The sequence below is a fragment of the Mixophyes fleayi genome, chromosome 2, assembly GCF_038048845.1.
Source record: "Mixophyes fleayi isolate aMixFle1 chromosome 2, aMixFle1.hap1, whole genome shotgun sequence".
Taxonomy (NCBI): Eukaryota; Metazoa; Chordata; class Amphibia; order Anura; family Limnodynastidae; genus Mixophyes; species Mixophyes fleayi.
This window is the reverse complement of record NC_134403.1, coordinates 263,740,856-263,752,931: the sequence shown is the minus strand read 5'-3', so window position 1 is coordinate 263,752,931 and position 12,076 is coordinate 263,740,856. Positions and strand designations below refer to the sequence as shown.

General features: G+C 40.1%; 1 protein-coding gene across 8 annotated transcripts in view; it reads left to right on the top strand.

Moving 5' to 3' along the window:
• Nucleotides 1–12,076, top strand: part of RBBP5 (RB binding protein 5, histone lysine methyltransferase complex subunit) — a 103,420-nt gene that overhangs the window by 46,226 nt on the left and 45,118 nt on the right. For 6 of the 8 annotated variants that reach the window (XM_075196104.1, XM_075196103.1, XM_075196102.1 and 3 more), the window contains 5 exons: nucleotides 4,815–4,840; nucleotides 6,151–6,323; nucleotides 6,769–6,909; nucleotides 9,828–9,990; nucleotides 10,119–10,228. In XM_075196104.1, the coding sequence (XP_075052205.1) occupies nucleotides 4,815–4,840; nucleotides 6,151–6,323; nucleotides 6,769–6,909; nucleotides 9,828–9,990; nucleotides 10,119–10,228 (613 nt within the window). Of the gene's footprint in view, nucleotides 1–2,722; nucleotides 2,924–4,814; nucleotides 4,841–6,150; nucleotides 6,324–6,768; nucleotides 6,910–9,827; nucleotides 9,991–10,118; nucleotides 10,229–12,076 lie in introns of those variants that run through there. The other 2 variants (XM_075196109.1, XM_075196110.1) reach the window with 2 other exon arrangements.

Genomic DNA, 12,076 nt, shown 5'->3' with positions numbered 1-12,076 from the left:
AAGCCCCACCCCCACTATTCAATGCTGTGAATTTAGGCATTTTATAGTGGGGACGTGGCTATGGTGACTCAAAGACATCGCCACGCCCCCTCCTACCCCTGTCATGTGACCTGTCCTCCTGGAGGACAGAGTCACAAAGTAGGCAACTATGAGTTTAAGGATAACTCCACTGAAAACTTGAAATTTTGTTTCGGTGGAGTTCAATGAGTTATGCTACAATACATAATTTTTCTTACCCCATGATTGTAACTTTACCCTTGTTTTGGGAGGGTCCACTAAAGGCTCCAATGGTCTATTATTGCTCTTTCTCCTACTGAAGCAGCCACAGGGGCTGATGCTGAGTGGGATATAAGCCAGTATGCATAGCATTATCTTTCATGAAATTGCTTTGCACATGGCCAGAAAGGGGATGCACCTAAATGCGCATATGCAGACATGCATAATTCTGGCACTTACGCCTGCCTACACATGGAGAGGCGGGACAGGGGAGGGAAGGGGCTTTCTAACGTTGGCCAAATACAGTAAAGTTGTGTTTACACAAATACGGCTCATGCAGACCTGCTGAAACACACATATGTGCCTGTAGGAGGCTTATCTTTTACACCTGTCAGAGTACAATTGCAGATACTTGCAGATGAAGATAACTTATCGTAAACCAGGTACATGTGCTGCAGATTCGGACATATGTCGAGATGTATGTGACTTTGCATATGGGCATAAAATAAATACACTCATTTTACGTGCTTTTTTTAAGAATAATTTTCTCCCTATTTCGCGGCCAACTCTCCATCAGCCCCACAGCGCCCTTCAACTGTGAACTTCCTTTCATGGACTAGGGGCATTAACAACATTGTTTCCTGTTTGAAACATGTTAGCAGGAGTGCATCATTGGACCATTAAAGACTTCAGGGGATGCGTTGGATTGAAGGAAAAACTGGACCCCAGGAAAGTTGAGCTACGTATCCTAGTAAAACTTAAATATTACATTTTGAGTGGAACTTACAGTAATTAACCAAGTCACAATGTAAAACAAAAATAGGACTCGCATTTGTTTGTTGCAGAAGTGTCTATTAAAACAACCAATAATGTGATGGGGTGCTAGTTGCTTATATTACATGTGCTGCTGATTGCATGCTTCCTTTGGCTAAAATGTTAAATTACAGCAAAGTAAAAAGTAAAAAAAATAAAATTAATATTAAAGTGTAAGTGTTATATTAAACCACTAATTCTTGATTGGGAATCTACATTGAGTGTATGGTCATGAGAAGGTACAGCAGGGTTTTTTTCTGAAGTGGGAAAGCTGCAACAAAGCTTGATGGTTCTGTAGCATATGTGATTGGAGGGAGGGGGGTCCTAAAAGGAAGGTATCACATTTTTTTAGATAGTGTTTAAACTTTTACTGTGTGGAGTGTACCTCTTTGCTAATACTATATTTTTCGTTTTATGTTACAGGATGTGTGAGAATGTGCAATAAGCAACTTTTAAATAATTTTCTGCATACACTACATCACATTAAATATTTTTTTCTAGCTTCATTCAACATTATGTTTTTCTATATACACTTAAAAGTTTGGCTTGCTGTTGTTCAGAATCTTTCTATATCATGTTATAAGCATGGTATGTATCTGATTCGATACATTATAGTTGTTCTGTTATGCCCCAACTCTGACGAGGCTGAAGTTAGCTTCTTATTCGGGCAGCTTCTTATTCGTTTCTAATTCATGCTCCAGCTTCTTATTCAGAAAAGCTTATTTTTAAAGGATTAAATCAATTTGGATCACTGATTTCACATCAAATTAACACTACAGGGGGTCCCTTATACAAAATGCATTATCATTTCGCCTCACCCAACAAGGTTATGGGCATGAAATCAGGGGGCAAAGTGGGCAAAGTCACCATATATGCCCAAAACAGCGTTGGGCCAGGCAAAAGACAGATGTTTTATATGTAACTGACCACCCTGTGTTGATTCCCACTGTCAAATTGCTGGCCCAATGGCATTTAACCCTTGAAAAACTGCAGCTACTTATTCAAAATGCTAAAAATGCTATCTGTGCCCACTTTGCCACCTGATTGCATGCCCAAAACAGCGTTGGGCCAGGCAAAAGACAGATGTTTTATATGTAACTGACCACCCTGTGTTGATTCCCACTGTCAAATTGCTGGCCCAATGGCATTTAACCCTTGAAAAACTGCAGCTACTTATTCAAAATGATAAAATATGGTGACTTTGCCACCTGATTTCATGCCCATAACCTTGTTGGGTGAGGCAAAATGATAATGCATTTTGTATAAGGGACCCCCTGTAGTGTTAATTTGATGTGAAATCAGTGATCCAAATTGATTTAATCCTTTAAAAATAAGCTTTTCTAAATAAGAAGCTGGAGCATGAATTAGAAACGAATAAGAAGCTGGCCGAATAAGAAGCTAACTTCAGCCTCGTCCAACTCTGCGTATTATTAAATGGGAAAAAAGCAGTTTATATTTTAACGCATTAATGTTCAGCCATGCTTAGTTTTTGTTTACCTTTTACCATGGCATATATGGTTTTTATGTGAGATTTGTTTGTCCTGCTGTGGTTAGTGTTGATTTTAGCACAGCTTGGTTATGAGAGTGTACATGTATGCGGAACCTTTCTGTCGGCTCTGTATTGTACGGACAATAATGTGCGCTGTACCCACTCTGAGGCCCCCGGCAGGCTTCTTTATGCCTGCTTTCATATCTATAGCTGTCCATGTCGCTGCCAGATTTGCTGCCCAGTTTCAGCTCCAATTTACAAGCTGTTTTCAACAGCCCTCTTTCTTTTCTCCGTGACTGACCGTAACAACGCCGGACACAGGAGACGTCGGCCCCGGTATAGGGGCACAGGAAGAAGGAAGTGCTGGTTAGGGTAAAACCGGAGCCATGAATCTGGAGTTACTCGGTGAGGAAAGTAGCGGGATGTATGAAAGAAGGGACTTGGAGGCCCAGTTGTCACCTATGTTTCACTATCACGGTCGTAATTAGTTTACCTTCTTCACTAGTAATTACAGCTATTAATGGCAGTGCTGGGCAGATGTGCAGTATATGGAGAGATCTGTCACTGTGTAAGGACCTATGCTATTGTTACCAGGTGATGGGGAAATGAGATGGGTACATTGTACGTAATGTACATTTGCTGGGAAGTTTCTAAACTGGCTTAACCTAGTCTGCTTTGCAATTCAAACCTGCTCTAATTTAGAGATCGAGTTGAACCACTGTCCCTAAAATCATAAAGTGTAGCATGATCTAATATAGGATTATAATCAGATTCAAATTTAATATAACTACTATCCTGTGCTTCTAAATTTGGAAACTACCATCATGAAAGTTGTAACATCTGCCAATAATTGGAGAACAAGCAACATGTTAATAACATAAAGTTAGCGAAAACAAGATGAACATTAAGTACACTGGCTGAATCTTAAGATTTTGACCATATAAACCCCTTAGTGTAATGCATGTAAATACCAGAAATCAAAGGGGTTAACAGTGATCACTTTATCATTATTCCCATTAATCATCTGAAGTTTGTTAATACCATAATCTTTAACAGTGGTGGCTACATTATATATTTCATAGGCCTTGTATTCTGAATATTTTTGTGCTTGAAAAGGATTCTGGTCACTTATGTATTTATATTTATTTTGTTAAGTTGCAGATAGAGATCTTGTACTTTTGTGTGTGTGTGTGTGTGTGTGTGTGTGTGTGTTTGTAATTTATAAGACCAAAAGATTGTATTAGAAGTTGTGATTGTTGAGGGGAAATATTTTATGCACACAACAGATTTCCCAGTCAGTAATCCCATTGAAGGACACCACAATCACCCTACTCTCAACCTGAAATGGCTGATAAATTGAGCAGCAACCTAAGCCACATTTGGTATTAATATATGCAGGTCTGTATTTACAGCTGGTGTTGAAGTAGGAATTGCAAATATGGTCTAAACTCGTGAATGTGCGCCCACATGCTTATGTGCCACTATTCAACACCCTCTCTTCTATTATGTATCATTTTTACAAAGAAAAATGGGTGGCTGGAGAATGAAAAGAAAAAGTAATGAGAATTAATATAATTAATTTACTGATCAGCCCCAGTAATGTGTCTAGTTTGTTTATACGGGAAATAGTTCTGAACTTATGTTATATGTTGTGTGTTACTGTGCTTACTAATATATATGAAATATCTGTTCTGTTTATTCTTAATTAAATTCCACACCATGGTTCATTTTCATTCTTATGCAGTAGGTTCACATATTAGGAGGGAAGCACTTTTCTAATAAAGCAATTATTAGTGCATTCTCAACTTTTTGAACTCTATCTGATCATATTAGGCCAGTATCATAAATATGTGAGAGGAGCTTCAGTTGTCTTTAATGTAAGGAGTTAATACTTTACTATTTTTCAAGCTGTGGAGGGATGTATGGTAAACACTGACCCATGTATTTCATATTCATGGTACATATCTGGACATTTCATTTTTTGGGTTTAGTAGCTCTTAAATAGTATCTTGCATTCAACTCCATCACATATGTAATTAAAATGTTTAATAGTAAATATTTTCAGTAAGTTCTGTCACAGTATGGGAGCCTTTTACATTATATATGTGAATGTTATCAATGTTTTGTTTTTTTTTATAAGGCAATTTCTGTTTTAAGTTTAGTGGTGTTTTAAATTTGCTAGAAACCAAATTTTAATGTCTGTATGACATTTCACACATTAAGATGTGATTTATTTCTACAGCTGTTTTTGGATATATAACCTTTAACCTTTTCTTTAATTGTGGTGTATTTTCAGAATCCTTTGGCCAGAACTACCCAGAGGTGAGTGAACATATGTGTTGTGCATGTTGCATATTATTTTGAAGCCACTTACTCGCTGGCGTTAAAAAAAAAAAAATAGATAAAAGAAAAAATAAATGCTGTTACTGATATTTTTAATACTAGTAAATGCATTTAAATAGGGTTGTCGAGTAAACCTATTGGTTCCAATGACCGTTTGATCCTGCAGTCATGATTGAGTAATCAGCCCAAGTAACATATAATTAGTCTTTTATAAAGTATATTTTGGCAGTTACCACAATTAAATTGTTTATTGGTCTCCAGAGCTGTGTAGATTTTAAGTGTTTTAACTAGTGGATCTGTCATTGTGCAAAATCCTTTTTTGTGATAGTAACATTTCTTCATGTAACAATCATCATCAACATTTATATAGTGCCAACATATTCCATAGTGCTTTACAATTGGGGACAAACATAGTAATAAACAGACAAAGAGGCGAGAGGGCCCTGTTTGCAAGTTTACAATCTATGGGACAATGGGAGTTGGATACATGAGGTTATGTCTACATTTGCATTTCAGTCCAGCCAGATTACAAAGGTAAAAAACAAAATAAAAACTGATTAGTATGCTATATGATCCAGTCACACAACAATGTTTGTCAGAGGGTTGCTGTCTTGTTTGAATTGTGTAACAGGTGGTAATAGTCTAATCTAGTGAGATTAAGAGGGTGGAAGATGAATATTGTAAGTTTGCCTGAAGATGTGGGTTTTCAGAGAACGCTTGAAAGTTTGTAGACCAGAGGAGAAGTCTTACTGTGAGAGGGAGGGAATTTCATAGAGTGGGTGCAGCCCGAAAATGGTCCTGTAACCAGAAATGGGAAGATGTAATGAGTGGATGAGAGACGCACATGTTGTGCAGAATGGAAATGTCGAGTTGGGAGATATTTTGAGACAAGTAAGGAGATGTATGTTGGTGCAGCTTTGTTGATGGCCTTGTAAGTTATTAAAATATTAGATTCTGTAAAAAAACAGGCAACCAGTTTAGCGACAGAGTAATTCAGCAAAGGAATAATGATTGCAAGGAAAATTAATCTGGCTGCTGCGTGCAAATTAGATTGTAGAGGTTTGAGTATGTTCTGGGGAAGACCAGTAAGGAGGGAATTGCAATAGTCAATGCGGGAGATAAGTGCATTAATTAAGGTTTTGCCACAATACCAATCATAACCTGACTTAGAAGCAGGAACTTCATAATCTGTCAATATATTTAACTGTAACGTTATCCAATGAAAGTCATATTATTCCAGATACTTGTATATTTTAATCCTTTTACTGTTTCCTTTGAATATATTATAGGAAGCAGATGGCACATTGGATTGCATTAGCATGGCCCTCACCTGCACATTTAATAGGTGGGGGACTCTGCTTGCTGTTGGTTGCAATGATGGCCGCATTGTTATCTGGGACTTCTTAACAAGGGGCATTGCTAAGATTTTAAGTGCACATATTCATCCCGTGTGCTCTCTTTGGTGAGTAATCTCTGTTGGCCGCTATCAATATAAACCATCCATTATGTTTCATTTGGTGATATTAGGAATAATTTTTTGTTGTCTTAATTTGGTAGTTGTATTTGAGTCTGTCTCAGGAGCTGTGCAACATGTTACTTGGTAAACAGTGTCTTGAGACGTTTCCGCATTGACCTCTTAAGGAATATATAATCAGCAAAGGACATTGGCAGTAAAAACACCAACACCAGGGGTGTAGCATAATTTGTAGTGCAAATGAAAAAGATGAGTACATATATCAAATTGAAAATATTTAACAAGATCTCCACTCTGCAATAGTGTAGGATTAAGATGAACTCCTTTGTACCTGTTGAGTATCAACTTTGCTGCTCTGATATTTTTGACCTTTGGAGCACTGTGTGTTTTTCTGTAAGCAAAATGTACCCTTTATTTGCTATGTGTCTTACAGCTGGAGTAGAGATGGTCATAAGCTTGTGAGTGCTTCTACCGATAATATTGTATCTTTGTGGGATGTCCTGTCTGGAGACTGCGACCAGAGGTTTCGATTTCCCTCCCCTATCCTAAAAGTTCAGTTCCACCCCCGTGATCAGTAAGTAATAGATTTTCTTAGATAGAATTTCATTCTGTGTATGTCTGTGTGTAGTATTATTATTATTATTATTATTATTATTATTCATTTTTATTTATAGGGTGCCACAAGGTATCCGTAGCGCCGTACAGGGATAGACAGTATCACAGTACAGGGTGAGACATCATGGTACAGTTAAGAAGAAGCACAGTAACTCGGGAAGCTCAAAATACAGCTAGAGGGGCTGGGGGAAAGGGGTAGTCTGCATACGCTGGTAGACTGTATGTATTATATTCCAGGGCTACATGGGATTAAAAACTGTTTCAGAAAGGCACAACAATTTATATATATCCTTGACATATATGTGTCATAGGCGGCTGCCAACCTTGAGGATGCCGGGTGGTAAGTCTGGGAAAACTAAATAAGGAAGAGTGCGCCAGTAGTGTAGTGTTTAGGAGGTGATGCCTAATACAAATAGGTGATAACTAATATACGTACCAGATGTATATGTCAATAAGGCACATCTGTTTGATGGTGCCAAACTTTCAATGCTTTGTCTTAAAGGGCTCCGTACAGAAGTGCTAGAAAGACAAAGAAGGTATAACCAGAGATAGTGTGATATTGTCTCCCCAAGAGTCCACACTCTTGATAAACGTCCTAGAACTCCGAGCGGTATACAGGACGTTGATGCAAGCTCAGAGGTTCCTGGCAGGGAAACCTCTTCAGATTCAGTCAGACAATGCTGCGGCCGTGGCATATTTATATCACCAAGGGGGAACTCGCCGGGGGGGGCCACGCGGGGAACAGCCAAGATCATGGTATGGGCGGAACGCCACGTAGCCCAGATATTGGGGGTTTACATTGCAGGCGTGGACAATTGTGAGGCCGACTTCCTCAGCAGGCAAAGGGTTCACCCGGGCGAACGGTCTCTCTCTTCGCCCCTTCTAGTGCAACGCTGGGGCATGCCGGAAATCGATCTCATGGCATCCAGACTAAACCATCAAGTCTCCCTGTACTGCTCAAAGTCTCGAGGCCCTTAAGCACTTTTAACGGATGCCATGACAGTTACATGGCACTTACGGCTAGTGTACCTATTTCCCCCCGATACCCATGCTCTCACAGGTACTAAAAAAGTTAGAATGAGAGCAGGTTTCCGCCATTCTGGTAGCTCCCAATTGGCCACGCAGGGCATGGTTCTCAGACATTCTGAAACTGGCATTGGATCCTCCCTTCCATCTGCCAATACATCCAGACCTTCTCGTTCAAGGTCCTCTTCTCTGCTACGATTTAGATAGGCTAACTTTAACAGCGTGGCTATTGAGACCTTAATTCTCAAGGCAGGGGTTTTTTCACCAGAGGTTATTGGTACTCTTATCAAGGCCAGGAAATTGTCCTCCTCTACCATATATTATCAAGTCTGGAATACATACATTCTTTGGTGTGAGGCCCAGGGTTTCCACACATCCAGGTTTAAACTCCCTAGACTGCTGGCCTTCCCGCAGGCCGGCCTAGATAAGGGACGTCTGGGGTCCCTTAAGGTTCAGGTCTCGGCGCTCTCCATTTATTTTCAGCGGAACCTGGCAGTCGTCAGGGATGTTCAGACTTTTTTGCAGGGGGTCCACCATGTGAAGCCCCCTTTCATTCATCCAGTAGAACCGTGGGACCTCAACCTGGTGCTCATTGCGCTAATACATACGCCATTTGAACCTCTAGATTCGGTGGATTTACGCCACCTCACTTGGAAGACGGTATTCCTATTAGCGATTTCGTCAGCTCATAGAGTGTCTGAATTAGCAGGGCTCTGCTACACCTCTCCATTCCTGATTTTCCACAAAGATAGAGCGGTCCTTCACACTAAACCTTCTTTTGTTCAAAAGGTTGTCTCCAGGTTCCATTTAAATCAAGAGATTGTGGTCCCGGCATTCTGTCCCCTGCCTTCCCCTTCCTCTGCTCCCTCTACCTCGGGACGATTTAATGTTGCTGGATGTGGTTCGTTCTCTTCGGTGTTATGTAGACTGTACAGCCTCGGTCCGTAGGACCAAAGATCTTAGCTCTTTACGATGCTCAGAAGCGGGATTGGCCAGCTTCCAAACAGTCGCTTGCTTGCTGGATCGCTTCCACTATTAAACTGACTTATGCTCGGGCATCTCTGCCAGTCCCGGTATTGTTAAAGACTCACTCTACCAGAGCAGTTGGCACTTCTTGGGCGGCGCGTCATGTGGCTTCGGCGAAGCAATTGTGCAGAGAGGCTACATGGTCATCTGTCCATACATTCTCTAAATGGCTGCAGAGCTTTGCATCCTCTGCGAGTTTCGGGCGCAAGGTATTGCAGTATTTACTCACTGTAAAATCCATTGGGGGACACTGCGCACCCTCCCTTGTTCTGTAAATAGTTCTGTTGTGTGAATTTTTATGTTTATGCACTTTGCTCTATGGGGCTCCCTTTTCCTCATATGCTTGGTTAGTCATAACTGAGGTATCCACAGGAGCATCATGTTAATTGCAAAGATCTCTGATATATGGGGGGGCGATAAAGATGACATAGATATTCTTAGCCATCTAAAAACTCCCCCACCCCCTCATTGATGTCCTTAATTATCAGGGATGAGGCAGTGCACGATGCTCATATGATCACAAGCACTTACTATTTATTCATAGGCTGTGCCCAGGTGAAAGCAACTTCAGGGGGGGGATCAGTAATGGTTTTGTGGATCTGGGGTAGGTCAGAGCAAGTTTTCCTCTAGATAATTTCAATAGGAAGCAGATCAGCTGTTCTCATATGCCACTAGTTTTACATGGGACTGCAATTAAATGGTGAAAAAAGAGCAAACTAAATACTGTGCTGATATCGAACTGTTAGTTTCACCAGGGCTGATAGATGCACTATAACTCTTGAATATGTGATGGCCCTCTTGATTTACATATCTTTTTCTCAACAGGGACAAAGTTCTGGTGTGCCCCATGAAATCTGCTCCTGTCATGCTAACACTATCCGACTCCAGCCATGTAGTTTTACCTGTGGACGATGACTCTGATCTTAATGTAGTAGCATCTTTCGATCGGCGGGGAGAATATATTTATACAGGAAATGCAAAGGGAAAAGTAAGATATATTTAAAAAAAAAATATATATATATATTCAAAAATAATTATTTGAAATGGAATCATGATTTCCTAACGTAATGAGTTTATCACATAATGCTAAATGTATTAAATTAAAATTAATTTCAGATCTTAGTGTTGAAGACAAACACTCAGGACCTGGTGGCGTCCTTCCGAGTTACAACAGGGACCAGTAATACAACTGCTATCAAATCCATAGAATTTGCACGTAAGGGCAGGTAAGAGGGGAATTTTCAATAAATTTAACCATCATTGTAATCTAATAGACTTGGGGTCCACACAATGCTCTGTGTTTGGTAAACGATGTACATGCCGACCAAATCTGTTTCTGTGCGTTATTCTGAGGCTCTTGAGTGCCTTCATTTTGTGCCAGCACCAGGCCCCTCCATCTATAGTTATTTATAATTGGAGCAGCATATAGGTAATGTTCCAACTAATATTATTTGTATTATGTAAGCAAATGGTACAGAACGAAAAGTTCTCAGTTACAGATATAATCTGTTAGTGTAGGTAGCTGTATACTTTCCTTAGCTCTAGTCTCACAAGATCGTAAAAGATATCAATATGGCTTCCTCTAGCTTTGTCTGGTTGGAACTTGAATGAGAGTTTGCATCCAGATGGTGTTTGGAAATTCAAAGTATTTAGTGTTTGTTAGGAAGTTGGAGAAAATAAGATTGCTTGGAGCAAAACTGAGACCCTTACTTAGTAGTTGTATTTGTTGTGGTGACAATGACTTCAATAAATTGACATTATAAGTAAAATTATAAGTACACCTTTGTGGGATGCTAGAAGGGTCCTTCTCACTTTCCTATTCTATCACTTATTGTGATCCTATTTGGGTATGTAATGTCTCCCTAAAATGTGCAACAACAAATGCCTGCAATTATCCCCTCCTAAAATGAATAATTGATGCGCTATTTGAGTTTTAGGGGATTCTAATGGTGCAAACCTGCAACAAGTAGGAACACTCATCCTGATTTTTGAGAATGTGAAGAATGTGCTTTGTGTGGGTGTCTAGTGGTTTCCCTAACGCCTTTCTTAATAAAAAAATAAAAAAATCTTGTTAATTTAGATGATTGAGAATAAAGTAGTTCAGAGAGTATGTGGATTTTATACTCCATCTCCTTTTTCTATGTTGCACGTAGTCCATTTTATCTCTTTAAACTTCATTTGTTTAATATTGATGACCTCTTGTTCTACGTTGTCTATCTTTTTAAAATCATTAAGTTGTGCATAAATCTGATATTATGTCACATCCATTAGTCTTTGCCAATATGGACCATTCATTTCCTATTTGTTTTTTGCAATCCTGCATGGATTATTGATCCTGTAGACATGAGACATAAACAGGCTCTTTTGTGTGTCTGAGAGAGTTGAGTTCCCTCAGTCTTTGAGTTTTATATCTGTGAACATCTATTTTTATGAACAAGAACTGCTCCACTGCTGTTGTATTTATCTACTTCATCCACTCTGGGGGGCACTGCTACCATGGGGTTGTATGAGGGCGCATGGCACTTAAATAGTTAACAACTAAGTTTGCTGCTGACTCCTCCCCTCTGCAACCCAACAGACCTCAGTTTTGTTTAAGTGCTCAAGGAGTTGGGCTGTTTTAGTACTGCTCTGCAGTACCTGCTGCTAGATTAGATTTTTATTATTTCCTTAGTATTACTGACATGCCAGTGAGGTTAGGAGTGGATGCGACTGTCACTGTTTTCTGCAGACGGGTCCGGCACTGCCACAGGCATAGAGCGCGGGAACTTTCTCTAAGGAGCGGCCATTTTCAGGGAAATGCCAAGTCTCCTGCTGAGGCGGAGGGGGGACTTGGATTTCATCTAGCCGCAATCTAAGCACAGATTCAAAAGCTGCAACGCAAAAGAAACAAAGAAGAGCTACAATAAGCAAAAACCTCCAGTGAGTAGGGAGGATAATCCTCCCCAAAGCAAAAGCCTCCAGTGAGTGGGTAGGATAATCCTCCCCAAAGCAAAAGCCTCCAGTGCGGGGAGTTTAACAGAGACCCCCCCCCCTCCCCCCCCCACACCCTCGCTGATTGGTGTAATCCAAAGGTG